Genomic DNA, 22,898 nt, shown 5'->3' on the forward strand with positions numbered 1-22,898 from the left:
TTTTTTTACCATGTTTATATTTTATAATCATGATAATTAATAAAATTAAATTTATAATACCTTACATGTTTTGTATGAAGATGTTATGAATATCACCTACATGAGCTATCTAATAAAATTATCATCATATTTTTTTTCATTTAACTGTGGAATACATACATGTACATGTATGTTATTCAGCATCAACAATCAAGTAAAAATATACATACAAAAGTCCTAGACTGTGTAGAACAAATTTCATTATCAATTTTTATGCCATTTGCCACAAATAATTCTGAGTCATTATCATGCAGCTTTATTCATGCTTATTCATGTTTGTCACACAATGGAAAAATATTCTAAGTCCAAAATTTATTCCTCATTATTCATTCTTATTCATGAAATGTATGCAAAAAAATTCTAAGTCCAAACATTCATTCTTATTCATGTTTATTCATATTGACAAAAAGGGTTGTATTACCCCCAAAAAACAATTTTGAATGAAGTAAACTTGATTATACTATGATATAGTAAGTGACTAGCATTTTAAGAACATTTATTTGTTGTCTCCAAACAGTTATTAAGAATTCATGTATATTCCACCTAATTCATGTTTCTTATTCATGAATAATTTTGACACTGGAATAGTAACCATGAATGGAAGTGGAATATTCATGAATATTCATGAATATTCTACCTTATTCATGAATACATGAATATCATGAAAGCAGGGCTGTCTTGTCTTGATTCCTGTCAGGTCCTGTTTGAGAGTTTGTTGTAGTTTGAGAGACAGTTGGCTTGTCTTGATTATTGTCAGGTCCAAATACTGAGTGAGGTTGTGTTGTTACAGGTCCTTCCTTTGTAAAACTTTCCTGGAATCTAGATGAATCACTTTCATTCTCTAATTTCAGTTTTTCTGAAAGAACAGAAATAAAGGTCAATAGTGAATACTAAATTTTTAAATCAAATTTAAGGAAAATAAAAAATAAAAAGCAGTAAAATTGGCAACATATAAATGTATTATTGTTTCCATATCATATATGTAAGTAGGGGTAAAATACGCTTCAGCCACCAAAAAAATATAGAAAATAATGTGAGCAGAACTCAAAAACTCATACCCCACTCCCTACAAACAATAAGACAGTCCATGTTAGAAACCTCTAAAAATCATAGCAATTGTCAAGGAAAAGGGGGCCCAGATAGTTTAAAAATACTTAGCTGGTCTTTAATAAAATAAATGTATGTTATAAAAGGCTTACTTGGTGGTGTTTCAGGATTTGGTTCATCAGTAGTATTTTGTGTATGACAGGTTTTATTCTTTGATCCTGGTGGTTGTGAAGGTGAGACTTCCATTTTGTCTTCATCCCTTTTAGATCCTTCTTTCTGCTGGCTGAATGGTTTAGGATCACAATCTGGAATCTGCTCCTGACTTGTAGGATTCTCTTCAGTCTGTCTTGAAGATTTGGATTCAGAAGAATGATCTTCACTAACAGATTTTGATTTCGAAACCTGCTCCTGACTTTCTCGTGTAGAATCTTGATTATCTTTTTGACTTTTAGCATTAGGTTCTGGAGTCTTCTGACCTGTCGCTAGTTTAACTGCTGCTTTAGTATCAGATGGACTACTGTCTGTTGATAAAGCACTTTCCACACTGTTACCATTAGCAACATCACTATTCTTCATGCTGTCTTCAGGCACATTTTGATTTGGAACATTTTGACCTTCTTGTACTTGTTCAGCTGAATGAGTTTTACCATTGACGTGTTGTTCAACTTCTGATTTTGTCAGACCAATTGTATTATGTACATCATGTCCATTTAGGGGATTATCTGCATCTGACAGGTTAGAATCAGAGACGGGCACACCCCCATCTGAAAAACATAAATTTTAAAATGAAAACAGTGCATGTTCTTTTACGCAGAATTGTCTTTTAAATTCTGAACAGATTGCTGAAGCATTTTTCCAAAACATTTGGAGGAGGAAGGAATAATTCATCATACAATTGTATATGTATTAAAAGATTACTGATAAATTTGAAAGGGATTTAGACAATTTAATTTTTGGAGAACCACAGTTTCGCTGATCTTTTACTCAATTCTGTATCATCACTTGTCATGCTTGTTCTTCCCCTATGTGTCCCTTTTCCTATTGTTGCGAGTATTACAATGTGGGTTTACTGGACCCTTGTATATGTACAGATTTATGAAAAATTATTAACTTTTATTATGGCTTTAAAATTAAAAGAAAACTGTTATTGACTGTACGATTAATGTGTTATGTAATGATCCTAAAAAAACAACATTATGAACATGCAGAATTCTTTTTATACAAGTACTTGTGTTCTCTAGGTCAATGCTTTTATCTTACCTGCTCTCTTGACTGGTGAAGCACAATCTGGACAAAACTTTGCATTGTTTGTAAGCTGTCTGCCACACGCTTTACCATCATCATTTTGTCCTGTGCATATTATTCCTTCCTGGTCAAATATGGTGCTGTCCACTTTCCATGCACAGTTTGAACAAAACTTCTGTTCTTTTGTTACTGCATCTCCACACTGTGGACAACTAGGCATTGTGTAACTCTATGTAAGATTTCCTACTTTCACTCTTGGAATTTATCAGTTTTTCAAGTTAACACAGTATGTTTCATATGTTATAAATGTTTTGACTGTTTTCCTGAAAGAAAAAAAAAATTCAGGTGAAAAAACAGTTATGATTAAGTCTGATTTTTAAGAAGGGCATCAAGTAGGCTCTACTTTATCTGAGGTCTAAGCTAATGGCAGTAAGTAGAACAGGACTTGGGCAATTACAGTCATCATGGTTTGTTGATTTGAAACAAAGGATTATTTTTCAATATTAGAGGAAATGCAAACAATAAAGCATCTTAAAATCCGTTGTCTTCCCTTTCATTTTCCAGCAATTCTTCAGATGATTTATTGAAGATTATTCCCTGGAACAAACGAACGGACAAACAGACGTACAGACCAGAAAACATAAAGCCCCTCTACTATTTTAGGTGGGACATAAAAGTAGTCTTCAACATTAGACATGTGACTTTACAATATATGCAATCCAAGTCTGTAAAAGTTGTGATAAAAATAAACATGAATATTTTACGACATGCTATATATCAACACCAAATTTTTCAACAAAGAAAGTATGTTAAGCTATGTAATAAAACAACAACTATTAGGTTCATAACCTGCAGCAAACCTGCACTTGACAAAGGTTGTGGGGTTAATTCTTTTTTTTAAATAAACACTCCCATTGTGCAGATGTATTTAAAAATTTACAATAAAACCAGAACAGGAAAAGCAATTAACTCTTACTAGTAAAATAATAGAACAAAAGATAGCAACAACACCAGCAAATAAGCATTACAAAAAAATTAATAAAGAATATCATACCATATCACAGAAAACTGGCATTTTAAATTGATATAATGCAATGAACTAATCAATTCGAACTGTATATAGAAAATGGGACAAAATTACACATGTATGGGTAGGTATTTAACTTTTTAATTTATTAGAATTTGATAAGATAAGAAATTTATCAGATACACAGTTCATTGACATATTTGTATTTTATTTTATTATATATATATCATGTATATAAACTATATAATTATCTAATCTGATATATACATTTAATTTATTAAAACTTATAAGATATCTCCTATTTGTGTCATTGGGTTGTTCCTTAATACACATATCCCATATCTACCTTCATCATGTTCATTCACAATAAAGTTGTTAAATCATTATTTACATATTTCTAGGAAAAGTATTTTAATTCATGTAAAAATTTTCTTACAATAGACAACTTTCAAGTTTGTTGCATTTCCGTCAAAAACTTTGGTTTTAGTGAACATCATTCAAGCATTTAGGGGCGTCATCACTTCTGTTATGTTAAGCCATTGGTTGAAAAATGATAATGCTATTTTGCACAAATTATTAGGGAAAATTAATTCTTATAATTGATAATTAGCACTGTTATCATTAGGAAATTGTGATTAAGTACTTACAGAACAAATACTATATCTAGTTCATCCTGACAATCATAAAGACATTTGATGAATGTTAATAATAATAATAAGGCGATCCCCTCTTTCCTTTAAATGACACACAAAGGCACACAAAACTTATCTGATGAAGGACACAACTCAAAAGTAGTATATTGCATGTATTGTAGGATATGTTTAATACATTCCTACTGTGGATTCATTATTATTCGTTGGATACCAATTTTCGTGGGTTTCGTGGGTACAGGTTCAACGAATATCATATTTTCAATAGGCTTGTATTCAGAGATTGGCAAACCCACAAAATCAAATAACTAATCATTTACTAATGTACTGTGTATATATACATTTCAGGTATCAGTCATCCTTATAATTAAAGATATTAACTAGGAAGATGATGACTCTCATTTATAACTGATACTCAACTAACAGCTGAAAAACAGTGAATTGATCAATATGCCAGTTCTACAGTTCTACAGTGCCCTATAGACGGCTGTAATTAGAAATCTCAGGACCTGGATGAAGCATTTCCCGCTGCTCTAACCACTGATCTACAGATTCATGACAGAACTGTCCACCCACCTCTGGCTCAACCGTCAATGCACAAGTTAAAATTGGACCCACCTACTATAGCTGCAGGATGTGATACAGACCAATGGTCAACATTCACCAGACAGTGGAAAATGTATAAAACAGGGAAGGCAATCACAGACAATGTCTTGCCCACTGCCCTTTTCTACTGCTGTGACACTAATCTTCGTACTGACATTATGCATGACCTTCAAGGTGATGTAGCCAGTATGATAGAGACAGATCTTCTAAAAGCTATAAAAAGACTGGCTGTCAAAGAAGAAAGCACACTTGTCCAATGTATTAAATTAAACAGAATGACTTAATCACCTGGGTCAAATATCAGGACTTTTTTGGCCAGTCTCAGAGGCCAAGCATCACTCTGCCAGTATAAAGCCACATGCAAAGAACTAGGTTGCAACCACATATTTGATTACAGTGATGAGATCATAAAGGACAATTTAGTGAGAGGTATTACAGACCCAGAAATTATGTCTGACCTGCTAGGTGACTCCAAGACTTATAGAACACTAGAAGAGACGGTGTCATTTATTGCTCAGAAAGAACAGGGTAAAGTCACGAGGAGTGCAGTAGGAGATTCAGCTTGTGCAATGAGTGCTTCATGTAATACAAGTAATCCAAAACAACCCCAAGCAGCTGGAGCCAAATGTTGGGCTTGTGGTGGTCCTGCTCAGGACAGAGGAATGATTGCAAGGCCAGGTCTAGATACTGTGAGGTGTGGACATTCACATGTGCTAAATGCACAGTTAAAGGTCATTACACCAAATCATGCAGCAAGTGCACTACCTGTGGAGTAAGGGGCCACTGTGATACATCTTCTAGAATCTGTGCTCAAGGTAAGGGCAACAGGAACCCGCCCAATCAAGGTAGATCAAATAAAGATACAGACCAGGAACAAGTTGGTTATATATATGAGCAGCTGTGCACTACATCAGAACAGACAAACCAAGCATCACGTCTCAAACATTACATATTTGATGGACAGTGGGTGGCTAGACCCTCAAAACCCCACCCAATGCTTCTGGTGAACATGACACCTCTGCCTAAGGACCATGCATTATTTGGGCATCCCATGCAAGACACCTCTCAGCTTAAGACAATCACTATGTCCATGGTGACTGATACAAGGTCATGAAGGTGCCAAAGTTCAATCATACCGTTACGATCTGCAAACATCCTTGGAATAACTGAAGAGGATCTTCTTCCAGTCAAGCTTGTCATGTGTGGAGCTATAAAGGAAGACCTTGGTTTAATTGGGGCAGTTGCAATAAAAATTACATCAAAAGACAGTACCATGAGTACCAGCAATGCCAGGTCAACACACTTATTGTGTTATGTCTCTGATACCATGGAAAGAGCTTTCATTTGCAGAGAAGCACTCATATCTCTGGGGATTATTCACACCAACTTTCCTTATGTGTCAACAGTTACATCTCCAAACATTGCTGCATCTATGGAAAACTCTGAAGAAGTAACCTGCTCTTGTCCTAGACGTCGACCCTCACCACCACCTGTTCCCACAACTTTACATGCAGGTTTGAAGGCCATAGATGAACATGTAGAGTCACTAAAAGAATGGCTTCTTGATTACTATGGTGCTACAACATTTAATGTCTGTGAACATCAACCTTTACTGCTTATGAATTGTGAGCCTCTACAACTCCATGTTGATCCTATTACTGTGGATTCATTTATTTTCGTGGGTACCAATTTTCGTGGATTGATGAAAACTTGCATATTCGTGGATATGTAAATTCGTTGTTTTGGCAAAGTATGCATACATTCCTTTAAAAAACCTGTATTTCGTTGATCATTTGAATTCGTGGTTCCTCTGTCCCCACGAAATCCACGAAAATTGGTATCCAACGAATATTAATGAATCCACAGTAATGCCACTCTGGTAGCCGTCCACAAACCAGCACTTGTTCCTATCCATTGGCAGGATAAAGTTTATGCTGATCTAGAGAGGGATGTTCGAACTAGCGTACTGGAACGAGTAAGTCATAACACACCTCAAGGATGGTGGTAACCAGTAAGGCTGATGGCACTCCAAAGTGGACAGTAGACCTACAACCACAAAATAGACATTCTGTTTGGCAAACACATCATGACTTCCAAGTCCCTTTCATCTGGCTGACCGCGTCCCTCAAGGCATGAAAAAAACAGTGACAGACACTTGGAATGGGTACCACTCTGTGCCTATTCGTAAAGAAGATCGCCATTTCACAACATTTATAACACCATGGGGACGCTACAGGTACAAAGTTGCTCCTCAGGGATTCATGGCCAGCAGTGACACTTACAATCAACGATTTGATGCTATAATATCAAATTTCAAAGACAAGGTTAAATGCGTAGATGACACATGTATGTGGGTGAACTCTATTGAAGCAGCATTCTTTCAAGCATGTGTCTGAATGGCTTGACCTGTGTGCACATAACGGTATTACATTAAACCCAAAGAAGTTTCAATTTGCTCAAAACACTGTCAACTTTGCAGGACTTACTATAACCAAAACAAACATACGACCAAGTACCAAGTTCCTAGATGCAATTAGCAACTTCCCAACACCAACTGACATTACTGGTTCAAGAGCTTGGTTTGGGCTTATAAACCAAGGAGCATATGTATTTGCCATGGCAAGACAGATGAAACCTTTTCATGCTTTATTGAAACCAACCACAATGTTCTGCTGGACAAATGAACTAGATGAGGTATTTCATAAATCTAAAGAGATAATTATACAGGAGATGAAAGAAGGTGTTCGTCTTTTTGACCCTTCTTGTATGACATGCTTAGCTACCGACTGGTCTGTCGATGGAATTGGGTTCTTCTTGATGCAAAAGTACTGTCAGTGCTCCAATAACACGCCTACATGCTGTAATGATGGTTGGAAATTATGTCTGGTTGGCAGCAGATTCACGCATCCAGCTGAAAGCAGGTATGCTCCTATTGAAGGTGAGGCCTTGGCTGTTGTGTATGCACTTCACCAAACGCACTACTATGTTCTTGGTTGTGAAGACTTTCTTGTTGCAGCTGATCATAAGCCACTACTTCAGATTCTGAATGATCGATCACTCACACACATCGACAACAGACGACTCCTCAACCTCAAAGAGAAAACTTTAGGGTACAGGTTCACATAATGTACCAGGTAGAAAGAACCTTGGACCAGATGCAGCTGCAAAGTATCCTGTTGGACCACCAGATCGTCTGAACTTACCCGGTGAAGCACCTGAACTTGATTCCCTTGTTTACATGACTGCTCATTATCCTGATACACTCACCAGTTTATGTCTACATACAGAGGATTATGATACAGCTAATGACACCTCCACAGTCGCTGCTGCAACCTGTGCCTTGAATGCTGTTATCACAGTTGTTACTTGGGACATGGTCCGTGAGGCCACAGCAATAGACCCTACATTTGTTAATCTCATCAGACAGCTGGAGGCAGGGTTCCCAGAAGACTGCAAGGAGCTACCAACAGACTTGCGTCCTTACCATTGCTTGCATCCAGTTTATGCACCGTGGATGGTGTAGTTCTTATAGGCCAACAAATTGTAATACCACCAGCTCTTCGAAAACCATGCAGTACTTATTGCTCTACATGCAGCCCATCAAGGAGTCAGTGCTATGCGTGCTAGGGCCATGGACTCTGTGTATTGGCCTGATATCACAGTAGACATTTCCCAAGTGAGAGACCAGTGTGTTCACTGCCATCAGATGGCCAAGTCAAACCCTATACAGCCACATCTGACATAACACCTCCATATTATCCATTTCAGATGATTTGTAGCGACTACTTCACTTATAACAGTAATGACTATGTAGTTATTGTTGACAGGTATTCAAACTGGCCAATGGTATACAAGTCTGAATCAGGTGCAGAGGGACTTGTCAAGAGACTTCGTGAGACATTCGTGACATTTGGCATCCCAGAAGAGTTGACATCTGATGGAGGTCCACAGTTCACAGCAGGGAAGACGCAAGAGTTCTTTAAGGCCTGGGGGGGGGTCGTCATAGTCTTTCATCAGTGGCAAACCCACATGCTAACTGCAAGACTGAGATGGCTGTGAAAACAGTAAAACGCATGCTGGTGGACAACGTCACTGCCATTGGATCGCTGGATGTTGATAAATTCCAGAGAGCATTACTTATGTACAGAAATTCTATTGACCCGGAGACAAAAGCATCCCCAGCATTGATTCTGTTTGGACAACCCATTCGTGATGCCATTCCCATACTGATGGGTAGATATTCTCCTCATGAAACATGGACTGAGTTAATGTCTCATCGAGAACTGGCACTTGCCAAAAGTCATTCGAGGGAACATGAACTGTAGAATGAACACACTCACATCCTGCCTCCACTACAGATTGGAGATCATGTGTATATACAAAACTTGGTAGGCAATCATCCCAGGAGATGGGAACGTACAGGAACAGTTGTTGAAGTACAACAATATCACTAGTATGTTATACGTGTAGATGGCACAGGCCGAGTTACTATCCTCAACCGATTTCACTCCTTTTCACACCACTCAAACACCAGGTACTTTGATGGTACCCACTACAGTTCAACATAAGGAAGTAATCTTGATTTCTCCAACTTTATCCAAGACAACACTGCCAGAAGTGCCCAATATCCCTTATACCTTATCACCAACAAGAATCATAAGTCAACCAGTTGCAATGAATGAGACACAGACTACAGTCTTAATTCCAAAACCGGCAACTCAGATGATACAACAGCCTCCACAAATAGATTTGGACCAGTCATACCACCACATCCCTGAATCAGATGTGCCGTCTATGACTAAGATACCACGGGCTCTTTCCCGTCTTCAACCACACAATAAAGCTTGGGGAAATGAACTATTAACACCATGAAGACCGAGCCGCCACAACACAACAAAAACAGCATTGACGAATCAGGATCTGATTAATGAATTATATTTTGACATTTATAAGTGAATCTAGAGACTTTTTGTTTGAAATTGTGAAAGGACATTATGCGTTTAATTTTGTTCGCGTCCAGAAGACCCAACAGAACACTCCGAAAGATTTACTTTCTTATAGACTCGACTTTATTTGTTGAAGTTTTTTTCGTATGCTAAAAAAACTTGTCCCCGGGGGAGGAGATAACTAATCATTTACTAATGTCATGAATGTACTGTGTATATAAACATTTAGGTATCAGTCATCCCTATAATTAAAGATATTAACTAGGAAGATGATGACTCTCATTTATCAAATATCCACGAAAATGCAAGATTTCAGCAATCCAGGAAAATTGATACCCACGAAAAAATAAATGAATCCACAGTATTTCAAATTTGCCATTATCCCATTATCGTCCTATTTGTGGATTTCAGGATTCATGAAATTCTTAGTGTCACTCAATATTTTTTCTGTGTACAGTTTATCTCTATCATAGTAGATTTTGCCCTGAACAAAAAAGTGGTAAAAATTGTCATTCAAGGGCAATGATAACCATGACAACATGAAGAAGTTATTAGAAAATTTCTGAATAGTTCACCTATTTGTACATCTTGTCTTGCTGATCATTTTTGCTGGTTGCATATTTTGTTTGTTTGTCCAAGACGTTAAAAATCACACTGACAATATCTGCCACGTTGATATATATTTGAAGATCCTGTCTTGGTAATTATCTTTGCAATGGATATTATAAAGACCCTGACATTCTGAAAATATATACCCATGGCAGACTTTCTTCATCTAGGTTACTTTAATCTTTACAAAGCACAAAAATGTCAGTATTCACCTCAAAAGCTTACAAAACCTTTAAACATACTTATTAAGAAGGGATATAGTTACGATACTGTTGTCAGGTCATTAAAGATTGCATATTTTGGCTTTAATATTGATTCGCTTATAGGGTCTTTGCATCGGAACTAAACACATTTATTTAAAACACAGTTGTTGGCATGACATGGGTTATGTTCTTCTCATATATTTGTTGATAGTATGATACTAAACCCCTAACGGGAGGGATTGTGCCTGATATTCATATGATGAAGACATAATCTTTCAATCAGTTTAATTGAGGTCTAGAGCTGGCATGTCAGTTAACTGTTAACTATTAGTAGTCTGTTGTTATTCATGTATTATTGTCATTTTATTTATTTTCTTTTGTTACAGCTTCTGACATCAGACTCAGACTTCTCTTGGACTGAGTTTTAATGTGCGTATTGTTATGTTTCTACATTGAAGACCCATTGGTGGCCTTCGGCTGTTGTCTGCTCTATGGTCAGGTTTGGTCGCTTTGACACATTCCCCATTTCCTTTCTCAATTTTACTTAAATATAAAAGAAAAATAATGCATTTTGTTTTTATGTTCCAATTTAAGCAAAGTTGACCATGCCCTTTTGACACAGAATTGTCGGACACCTCAGTGATTCCCTTTATAATCAACCAAATTTTTTCACGAAAAGGGGGGGGGGGGGCTGGGGGGCAGCCCCCCCCCCCCCCCCAAACCGGTATCTGCCTATATATCTGGTATCAGGACTTGCTACCTAGTTCTTGAAAACGTCCCTATTTAAATATATATTCCCCTATAATTTGTGCAGTTTTTTCAAATGTTTCTCTCATTGATGGTGAAAGTAGTGATTTGGTTGCTGATATTTCTTAATTTCTCTGGTACTTTGCTGGTTTTTCACTTTAATAGTCTTAGTATTTATGGTTATGAGCTGCAAATGCTCTGGTAAAACAAATGTATAGTAAATCACTTACCTAAATTATTCAGAGATCATGAAATGATTTCCCCGTGGATTTTCACAATCTGAATAGTTGACCTTTAACTGTAGTCCAGTCAATCTAGCATAAATTTGACCCTAACCTGAAAGTAATTGCAACAGAAGATTTTTGAGTTTTAATCTTTAGCATTATATCCTAAATATACACAGAAAAAAGTCCCAAAAAATCTAACTTGAGGAAGACTAAAAAAATCACCATTTAAAATTCCTATGGAGATTTGCATTGAAAAGGGAAATAACTCTTGCAAAAAAGGCAGAAATATCAATAAAAATTGATATAAAATTATAACTTTACCGCTTCTATTCATCAGAATGTATTGATTCTTGTTTTTTTAGCAGTCTTTAGAGTATAACAAACAACTCTAAAGGTGTTTTCATATATTTTATCAAGCTATAATCTAGATTTCGTAATTTATTAGTTGACCATTTATTGAATTTTTCAACATGCCAAGGTGAAGAATCTCAAATTTAATAAAAATAATTAAGCATGTATTCTTCTTTTTGTGGTTTAAAGTTTCTTAAGATAAGTAAGTTGCTGAAAAAATATAATATACAGATATAAACAATACCAAATTTTCACATTATTTTTTCAAAATGGTTACAAAGCTTCAAATTTGCAATTTCTTGAAAGAAAAATGTGCGAAAAAAATAAAACTACCCATAACACTTCGGTTTTGTACATTTCATGAGATGAAGATTATGTAATTTAGTCAAAAACAAACTTATAACCCCATCAAAGTATCATACTATTCATAAATTTCAAGAAAAACAACCAAAAACTGACCAAAAAAGACTAATTTTTGCAAGAGTTATCTCCCTTCCCAATGTTAATTTCCATAGGAAATTTAAAATGCTGATTTTGAGTTTTCCTCCAGTTAGATTGTATGGGACTTTTTTCTGTGTATATAAAGGGCATATTACTATAGATTAGACTTGAAACATTTTCTGTTGCAATTAGTTTGAGGTTAAATCTTAGTTTGACTGGACTACTGCTGATAATAACTTTACTGAAATTTCCATTACTTCCAAAAAATGTATTTCTACTTTCGGTTTCGTTTCTGTAAATACCCGCGAAAAAAATGTGAAGCTAAATTCACTGCTGTGAACCCGACAACACGATTTGCTAAAATTAAATTAAAAAAAAGATCGCATGCTACAGTGGCGGATGCAGGAATTTTCGAAAGGGGGGGGTCTAGCCCAGGGCAAAGGGGGGGTGCAGGGGGGGTGCAAACATATGTCCCGATTCAAATGCATTGATCGGCCAAAATAAAGGGGGGTGCGGACCCCCGGAACCCCCCCTCTGGATCCGCCACTGTGCTAAATCGATAACTGACCCGGCCCCAAACCATCAATGATTAGGGGACGACCATTTGATATTCTTGGGGGGGGGGGGGGGGGGGGGCAGGAGGATTTGTTTATGATCGGTTATTTATTTTTGTAAACTAAGAGGACAGATTATTCATTTTCTGCACTATTCAGTGAAGCAAGATTTTTCATTTTCATTAAAGTAAGGGACTGATTATTCATTTTTGATATTCGAAAACATACAATTTTTAAATGATTTGTTTATTATAAATAATACATATAGTATAGTCAAGTCATCATGTACCATTTAATTAGATTAACCATCCCCCTCTGTAGAAATGAATCTTTTAAATTCCCAACTTCTGTAGTGGTACGTGTAGAATCCTGTTTAGGCTTTTATACACGATGGAGAAGAGCGCCGTTGTTATGGGCGGTGTTCTTGTAGAGCGGTCTTAAATGCCTCTACAGAAGCTACATGCACAACTTTATCTGGTAGTTGGTTCCAATGAATAGTTGTTTTCACTTTAACATGAATGTTGCATCCATGCTTAAATTCGCATCGTCAAAAAAAGTCGAATAACAGATCTTATTAAACTAAACAAATTTAGTTTTGACTGGTGTAAATCAGCCTGTCTAACTAAATTAAATATTGATCTTACAAAATTCAAGCTTATTAGGTAGTTTGATTTATTGCTGTGAAATGAAAGAATTTAATTTTACAATATGTAAAAAAAAAGTTATTATATAAAAATTCAGATAGGCATCTTTAATTTTTTTTATAACTTTTTCAAATCAACTTGGATTATCATCAAACATTGCAGATATCTTAGATATATATCAAGCTTACTGAATCCCATTTCATTTAGTTATTTGTTGTATTGCTGTAAAATTTAAGAATTAAAGTAATCTTGGTATAAAAAGCTAGGATTTGCAATTCGGACAAAATTGAGATAGTACACTTTAAGTTTTTGAATAACTTTTTCAAATCAACTTGGATTTGCATCAAACTATGCAGCTATCTTACATATATATCAAGCTTACTGAATCTTATTTCATTTAGTTTTTTGTTGTATTGCTGTAAAATTTAAGAATTAAAGTAATCTTGGTATAAAAAGCTAGGATTTGCAATTCGGACAAAATAGAGATAGTACACTTTAATTTTTTTATAACTTTTTCAAATCAACTTGGATTTTCATCAAACTATGCAGCTGTCTTACATATATATTAAGCTTACTGAATCCCAGGTTATTTTGTTTTTTGTTGTATTGCTGTCAAATTTAAGAATTAAATTAATCTAGGTAAAAAAAAAGCTAGAATTTGCAGTTCGAACAAAATAGAGATAGTACACTTTAATAACTTTTTCAAATCAACATGGATTTTATTAAAACTATATAGCTACCTTGGTGATCTTACTAAATCCCAGGTTGTTATGAAGTTTTAAAATATTTGTTTGTCAAATTTAATGACATGGCACTAAACATGATTTAATTACATCAGTACACGTGAGTTTTACAGGTAAAAAGAAAGCCCTACTTTTCCAAAACTCGTGTATTACTTATCTAGTGAATTAAAAGCCCTGCGATTTAGATTTAACAGGATGTTGCAACTTTGAATAAATGTTATTTAGAATTTAAAACTCTCTGGTAGATGTGATCTTTTAAATAAGTTTGCCCCAAGCAGAAGGTATTGCTTTATAAATCACCACAAATCAGAAAAACTATTTTAATAATTTCTAATGTTTCATCCCTTTTTTGATATATTTATATAGTGTATATCAAAAGGAATAAAACATTAAAGGAATTATATAACTATTTTATATATACTTTTTCCCAAATTATGAGAAAAGATATATTTCTAATATCGTAGCTTTTTGACCTAGGTTAATTAAATTCTTAAATTTGACAGAAATACACCAAACAAAATAAGAACCTATGATTCAGTAAGATCAATATATTGCAAAGATGTTTGTAGAGTTTGATAAAAATCTAAGTTGATTTAAAAAAGTTATGAAATAAATTAAAGTGTACCATCTCTATTTTGTCAAAACTGCAAATCTTAGCTTTTTTTTACCTAGATTAAATTAATTCTTAAATTTGACAGCAATACAACAAACTTTATAACAACCTGGGATTCAGTAAGATGAATACATCACCAAGGTAGCTATATAGTTTCAATAAAATTCAAGTTGAATTTAAAAAAGTTATAAAAAAAATTAAAGTGTACTATCTCTATTTTGTTCGAACTGCAAATTCTAGCTTTTTTGACCAAGATTACTTAAATTCTTAAATTTTACAGCAATACAACAAAAACTAAATGAAATAGGATTTAGTAAGCTTGATATATATGTAAGATAGCTGCATAGTTTGATGAAAATCCAAGTTGATTTGAAAAAGTTATTAAACAAATTAAAGTGTACTATCTCTATTTTGTCCGAATTGCAAATCCCAGCTTTTTTTACCAAGATTACTTAAATTTTTTAATTTTACAGCAATACAACAAAAAACTAAATGAAATGGGATTCAGTAAGCTTAATTTATATGTAAGATAACTGCATAGTTTGATGAAAATCCAAGTTGATTTGAAAAAGTTATTAAACAAATTAAAGTGTACTATCTCTATTTTGTCCGAATTGCAAATCCTTTTTTTTTTTTTACCAAGATTACTTTAATTCTTAAATTTTACAGCAATACAACAAAAAACTAAATGAAATGGGATTCAGTAAGCTTGATATATATGTAAGATAGCTGCATAGTTTGATGAAAATCCAAGTTGATTTGAAAAAGTTATTAAAAAAATTAAAGATGCCTATCTGAATTTTTATATAATAATTTTTATTTTTACATATTGTAAAATTAAATTCTTTCATTTCACAGCAATAAATCAAACTACCTAATAAGCTTGAATTTTGTAAGATCAATATTTAATTAAGTTAGACAGGCTGATTTACACCAGTCAAAACTAAATTTGAAGGTCAAGACTAGTCGAGACAGATCGAGACTGGTTGAGACTGAGTCGAGACTAGTCGAGACAGGTCGAGACTAGTCAAGACAGGTCGAGACAGGTCAAGCCTTGGTCAAGACCATTTCAGACTACACAAAGATCATCAAGTACTGAATCAGACTAATTAAGTAAAGTCGAGACCTAGTCGAGTACACTTAAGTACAGTTAAGTACAGTCGAGACAATGTCGAGACTAGTCGAGTAAAATGTGTGCTCGATTTTACTGGTCGAGCACAAAAACTGGTCAATTCAGACTCTGAGGAGTTTGTAGTGATTTCTTCAAATATTTTGAAAAATTGGATATTAGTTCATGCTTACTCTTCATTTTTTAAGAAATGGATACTTGTAACATATATTGTATGTGCTAATTTTAAAAAGATGACGTTTTGATGACGTCGCATGGCGAAGTTTCCGTACATTTTGCCTTTTCAGTAAACACTTCATCTGTTGATAAATACTGTGAGCGTTTTGTGTATCTTAATATTTTTACCTATGCATAACATAACTAGAGGCTCTTAAAGAGCCTGTGTCGCTCACCTTGGTTTATGTGCATATTAAACAAAGGAAACCGATGGATTCATCACAAACTGTTGATATTTATAGCCTTTTTCTTCTTCGCTGTGAATACCACTGTCACTCTAATATAATTATAATCAATTTAATTATTGTCAGTTTATTGTCTTAATTTTGTATGCCATAACCATTTAATGTAAATGTGTTTGTGCGAATAAAATATTGTCTATTGTCTATTGTCACAAAATTGTGTTTTGGTGATGGTGATGTGTTTGTAGATCCATACTTTACTGATCATTTTTGTTACTTACAATTTTCTCTATCTGTAATGAACTTGGCCTTTTAGTTACAAAGGAAAAAACTTTGTAAAAACTTACCAAAATTTACCAAATTAATGAAAAATGTTAAAAAATGACTATAAAGGGAATAATAATGTTGACTTATTTGTAGATCCTAATTTGCTGAACATTATTGATGTTTACAATTTATCTCTATCAATAATAGTATTCAAGATAATAACCAAAAACGGCCAAATTTCATTAAAAATTACCCATTGGGGGGCAGCAACCCAACAACCAGTTGTCCAATTCATCTGAAAATTTCAGGGCAGATAGATATTTACTAGATAAATAAGTTAATCCCTTGTTAGATTTGCTTTAAATGCTTTGGTTTCAGAGTTATAAGCCAAAATCTACATTTTACCCCTACATTCTATTTTTAGCCATGGCGGCCATCTTTGTTGGTTGGCCGTGTCACCGCACACAGTTTTTAAACTAGATACCCTTATTATGATTTTGGCTAAGTTTCGTTAAATTTGGTTCAGTAGTTTCAGAGGAGAAGATTTTTGTAAAAGATAACAAAAATTTATGAAAAATTGGTAAAAAATGACTATTAAGGGCAATAACTCCTTAAGGGATCAACTGATCATTTTGATCACATTGACTATTTGTAGATCTTATTTTGATGAACATAATTGCTGTTTGAAGTTTATCTCTATCTATAATAATTTTCAAGATAATAACCGAAAACGGACAAAATTTCCTTAAAATTACCAATTCAGGGGCAGCAACCCAACAACCCATTGTCTGATTCATCTGAAAATTTCAGGGCAGATAGATTTTTACCTAATAAACAATTTAACCCCAGAATGCTGTGGTTTCAGAGTTATAAGCCAAAATCTACATTTTACCCCTATGTTCTATTTTTAGCCATGGCGGCCATATTGATTAGTTTGGCGGGTCGCCACACACAATTTTTAAACTAGATACCCTAATTATGATTTTGGCTAAGTTTCATTAAATTTGGTCAAGTAGTTTCAGAGGAGAAGATTTATGTAAAAGATAACAAAAAATTATGAATTTTGGTAAAAAATGATTGTTAAGGGCAATAACTCCTCAAGGGGTCAACTGACCATTTTGATCATGTTGACTTATTTGTAGATCTTACTTTGCTGAAAATAATTGCTGCTTACAGTTTATCTCTATCTATAATAATTTTTTAGATAATAACCGAAAACGGACAAAATTTCCTTAAAATTACCAATTCAGGGGCAGAAACCCAACAACCCATTGTCTGATTCATCTGAAAAATTCAGGGCAGATACATCTTGACCTTATAAACAATTTTACCCCATGTCAGATTTGCTCTAAATGCTTTGGTTTCAGAGTTATAAGCCAAAATATACAATTTACCCCTATGTTCTATTTTTAGCCATGGCGGCCATCTTGATTATTTTGGCGGGTCACCGGACACAATTTTTAAACTAGATACCCCAATGATGATTGTGGCCAAGTTTGGTTAAATTTGGCCCAGTTGTTTCAGAGGAGAAGGTTTTTGTAAAAGTTTACGGACGACGGACGCCGGACGACGGACGACGGACGCAAAGTGATGAGAAAAGCTCACTTGGCCCTTTGGGCCAGGTGAGCTAAAAACGGTTTAGTCTCTAGGAAATCTTGTACGATTTCCGCTGCTTTTTTTGCTAAATAGTTGCAATGTGGATACCGTCACATTCCTAATATCGTACCTACAATTAAGGTCTATTTCCTCTGGCTATTTTAAACTTACAGAAAATAATGAAAGAATTAGTTAGTTTTTTTTAAAGACTAACACAGATCACAGATACAAATATCTTGTTTGATGGAGAGACAAAACTAATACTTAGTACAAAAAAAAGTACCAGTGTAGTTGGCCTCTTTATACGACGTATAACTAACATGTACGTACTTGCCTCCCAGTGGCTGATCCAGAAACTTTTCGTAAGGGGGGCCCACTGACTGCCTAAGAGGGAACCCGCTCCAGTCATGCTATATTGATTCCCTATATATTCAACCATTTTTTTCCAACAAAAAGGGGGGGCTGTGGGCCCCCTGACAAACCCTCTAAATCCGCCTCTGCCTCCTACAACAACAGGTCAAGTTTGGAGAACTTTGGAAACGTGATTTGACACATGTTTGAGGATTATAAAATTCACGAAAACAACAAATCATAAATATCCTATTTTAAGAACCCTACCCAACAATCTTCTTTGAAAATGGTTCTTTCTTTTAACAGACGATGAATGGCAATCTATTGAGTCTGCATTTATTCTATGACAGTTGATTTTAATGTATATCTGCATTGTTTGCAAAAGTGATACAGACACAAAAGAAACAAGTGTCATGTGCAGTTCAGGTCTACAGTGGCAGCATCTTTTTCAGTTGTGCAAGAATAAAGAATGCATTAAAAGAAAGGCACTAGATTTGTAACACTTGTAAATCATTTGAGGTTGTTGAATTTTACTTTTTATTTCAAAACAAATAGGATATTTTTATTTAAAGTTTTGATTAGAATGTCGATTTTTCAATGTGTATAAATATTTTTTTTAAATATAATTTTTTATATTTTTATTCTTTGTAAATATGTTTTAAACTGAAAAACATACATTTTAGAGATTTCTTATTTTCAAATATTAATTTTGATATGCACACTTTGTACATGGACATTCTATACTCAAGTATAGTCAGAGACATATACACACATTGTATAAATGTATTTAAGAAGACTTATTGTTTAGAAATTTTATTATCAAAGTGTTTGTTTCTATATTTTTCTATTCTTAATTTATATACTGAAAATCTTAATTAAGACCGGAAAAATAGCAAAACGCTATATTAATCGCTATTTTCTCGGCAAAATAGCCGCTACCAAAAGATTATAGGATGATTTACTGTAACAGAATAGGACATGGCCCTGTATCAATTATGTGTACAACGCTAGAGATGCATACTAATTCTTCAGTAGTTTTAGGAACACAAACATGATGCCTGGTTTCACATGCCAGAAGAATATCATCACAGCCTTTAACAACTTTTGGTGGATATTTTCTCGATAGATTGTTTAAAATACGAGGAAATGAGCTGCAGCATCCCGTAAGGGACGACATCAAAAGTTCAATGTAGGATAAAAAAAAAAAAACACACACTTAATTCATATATGTTTTTCACTGACCTCCCTACCCCCCCCCCCCCCCCCCCCCCCCTTTTCCTAACTTAATTTGGGAAAAATTGATTGCCCAATTAGGATATATATAAAATCGATGTCAATTAAACAAAACTTGCAGCAATTTTATAGACCCCCACCCCCAAACTATTTCAATTAAGTTTTTATCCTTCATTGATTTTTTTAGTAGTCCGATAATAATCAATAAGAGAACTGCAATTTAATGGAAGAAGTGCGTGACTGGGATCTTATAAGAAGTTCGCCCACCGATATTCCGATGTAAAAAAGCACAATTTCTACATCAGTTTATTGAGAAGTTTTATCTAACCTCGTACCGCGTAATTCTTTGAAGTAAAAAATTAAATCAATATCAACGTTGTGACTGATATTAATAATAATATTTCACTTGTCTGCACTTTGAGTGATTAATAACGTTAATAAAGGGGCGAAAATACCAAAAGACATTCAAACTCATGAGTAGAAAATAAAATATAAATCCCATGGCCAAAAAATAATAAAGACAACAGACAAACAATGTTACACAAAACACAACATAGAAAACTAAATTCTAAGCAACACGTGTTCTGGAAGGGTAAACAGATATCTGCTCCACATGTGGCACCCGTCGTGTTGCTCATGTTAGGACAAACCTGGTAATAAGTCTGATTCGGTAGTTCACATTCGTCATAAGGGGACGGGATTGTAGTTACAACAATAAGAACAGATCCGCTACCAGCTGTGAAACGGATATTCAATACCGATTAACCAACTCGTGATGGCGTTTGTAAAAATTACGAAATGATGGTTATAATTGAATGATTTAAAATGATATATACACCACGCGTGTTTTTGGCGAAAATTGCTCTTGAGATTCATATTTATAGAAAGATTATGTTTATTGTCTTTACGTTACTAACATTGATTTTATTTTCAATATTTCGTATCATAAGAATGCAAGTGCTGCTATCCAGATATTTTAAAAAGCACTTCCGATTCTTCATGATTGCCGATAGCTATTATATGTTGGTATTGCGCATGGTCATGCTGTTCAGTGTTCCCAGACGGTACTGACGTCTTTATGCTAAATCCGTTGGAAGTGTGCAGATTGAGATTTTGTGTAAAAGAGCAGGGTTTATTCAAAATTGAAATTTGAACTAACTTTGAGTATCTGTGAGTACTCTTAGGTTAATTGTTTGAGTCTTTTATCATTTTGTTTTTTTTGGGGTGCTATGTTCGTTTCTAATGAGTAAAGCCCTTTCCAGCTGACTTTTACACTTTGTTCTTAGCATGTTTTGTTAAGCCAATTATCATGATAAGAAGTAGGGTTGAGCCGTCACTCACATGGTAAACCATGTCACATAATTTTTGTTTCTATCTCAAGCCTATCAGTTATCAAGTGGTTGTCTTAGATTGCGGTTTGTCTTTCTGTTTTACATTCACTGTTGATGTATAATAAATCGTTGGATATCTCTTTAAAATTGTTTTATATTTTGTCATAACGGTGACTTTTCAGGTAACTATACCAGTATGGGATTATTCACTCATTTGAATAGGAGTAAATATGAATAAAAAGTTTTTTTGGTCAATGATTTTTAAGGAAAGAACGGGTTTAACTATTCTTTAGCCTTTACTGGGTCTTTTCATTATAAATTTGTATAACACCAACAAAAAAAAAGAATCAAAAAGAAAAACAACAGAAAATCACCGTGGCCAAAATATGTGCCGAAATGAAATTAACAAAAAAAGTACACAGAAAGGTACAAATTAAGCAACTTGAACACAACCAAAACGGCTTGCAGTGCAGTATGAAGTCCTGGAATGCTGGGCCGTTTCTGCTCTACTTCTGGTCCAGAAGTGGTATAGTTATCAAAGGTACCAGGATTATAATTGAGTACGCCAGACGCGCGTTTCGTCTACATAAGACTCATCAGTGACGCTCATATCAAAATATTCATAAAGCCAAACAAGTACAAAGTTGAAGAGCATTGAGGATCCAAAATTCCAAAAAGTTGTGCCAAATACGGCTAAGGTAATCTATGCCTGGGATAAGAAAATCCTTAGTTTTTTGATAATTCAAAGTTTTGTAACAGGAAATTTATTAAAATGACCACATTATTGATATTCATGTCAACACCGAAGTGTTGACTACTGGGCTGGTGATACCCTCGGGGACGAAACGTCCACCAGCAGTGGCATCGACCCAGTGGTGTAAATAGTTATCAAAGGTACCAGGATTATAATTTAGTACGCCAGACGCGCGTTTCGTTTACATAAGACTCATCAGTGACGCTCATATCAAAATATTCATAAAGCCAAACAAGTACAAAGTTGAAGAGCATTGATGATCCAAAATTCCAAAAAGTTGTGCCAAATACGGCTAAGGTAATCTATGCCTGGGATAAGAAAATCCTTAGTTTTTCGATAATTCAAAGTTTTGTAACAGGAAATTTATTAAAATGACCACATTATTGATATTCATGTCAACACCGAAGTGTTGACTACTGGGCTGGTGATACCCTCGGGGACGAAACGTCCACCAGCAGTGGCATCGACCCAGTGGTGTAAATAGTTATCAAAGGTACCAGGATTATAATTTAGTACGCCAGACGCGCGTTCCATCATGTTGCAAAGGCAAATATTAAGGAAAAGATGAGGGTCAGTGTGGTAACGACAAGTGGAAAATATCTCCCGCAAGCATATTCGGTGGTGATGAAATGTTTCTACACAGAAATGGAACGGTAACAATGTAAAATTGAAGTAATGTCTTTTGTCAGAATGATTAAGTGTCAAGCGACCTTCGATTTTCTAGATGTATGTCAAGATATGAGGCGGACCTAGCTGTACCTATGATATCTGTTATTTGATGTTCGGTGGGATTGATGTAGCCGACATATATGAATTTTAGAAAATGATTTTCTAAATAGTTGTTATTGTTTTTGATCAAGTTGCTTTCAGTATCTGCGAGTACTCTCAGATCTGTACTTTGTGTCTTTTATGTTATGTATTTTTTTTTCTTTATATCGATCGACGATTTAACTCCTTTTCATCTGGTTATTATAGTTTTTTCTTATGTTGTTCTGTCGCACCACTATCCGAGATTATTATGAGGGCTGGCGAGGCTTCAAATATATTTAGCCGTACCGCACACTTTATGTGTCTGTCCCAAGTCAGAAGGCATGTAATCGGTTGTTGTCACTTGTTGCTGTAAACCATATTTGTTTTTCATTTATTG

General features: G+C 34.7%; 1 protein-coding gene across 1 annotated transcript; it reads right to left on the reverse strand.

Moving 5' to 3' along the window:
* Positions 1–698: 698 nt before the first annotated feature.
* On the reverse strand, positions 699–2,654 carry LOC139522671 (uncharacterized). Its single transcript, XM_071316139.1, has 3 exons — positions 2,347–2,654; positions 1,239–1,850; positions 699–895 (listed from the first exon to the last, which is right to left on the reverse strand). Exons 1-3 carry the CDS (start codon positions 2,549–2,551, stop codon positions 699–701), a joined length of 1,014 nt encoding a protein of 337 aa, XP_071172240.1. The 5' UTR covers positions 2,552–2,654.
* Positions 2,655–22,898: the final 20,244 nt, after the last annotated feature.

Source organism: Mytilus edulis, chromosome 5 (genome assembly GCF_963676685.1).
Source record: "Mytilus edulis chromosome 5, xbMytEdul2.2, whole genome shotgun sequence".
Classification (NCBI taxonomy): Eukaryota; Metazoa; Mollusca; class Bivalvia; order Mytilida; family Mytilidae; genus Mytilus; species Mytilus edulis.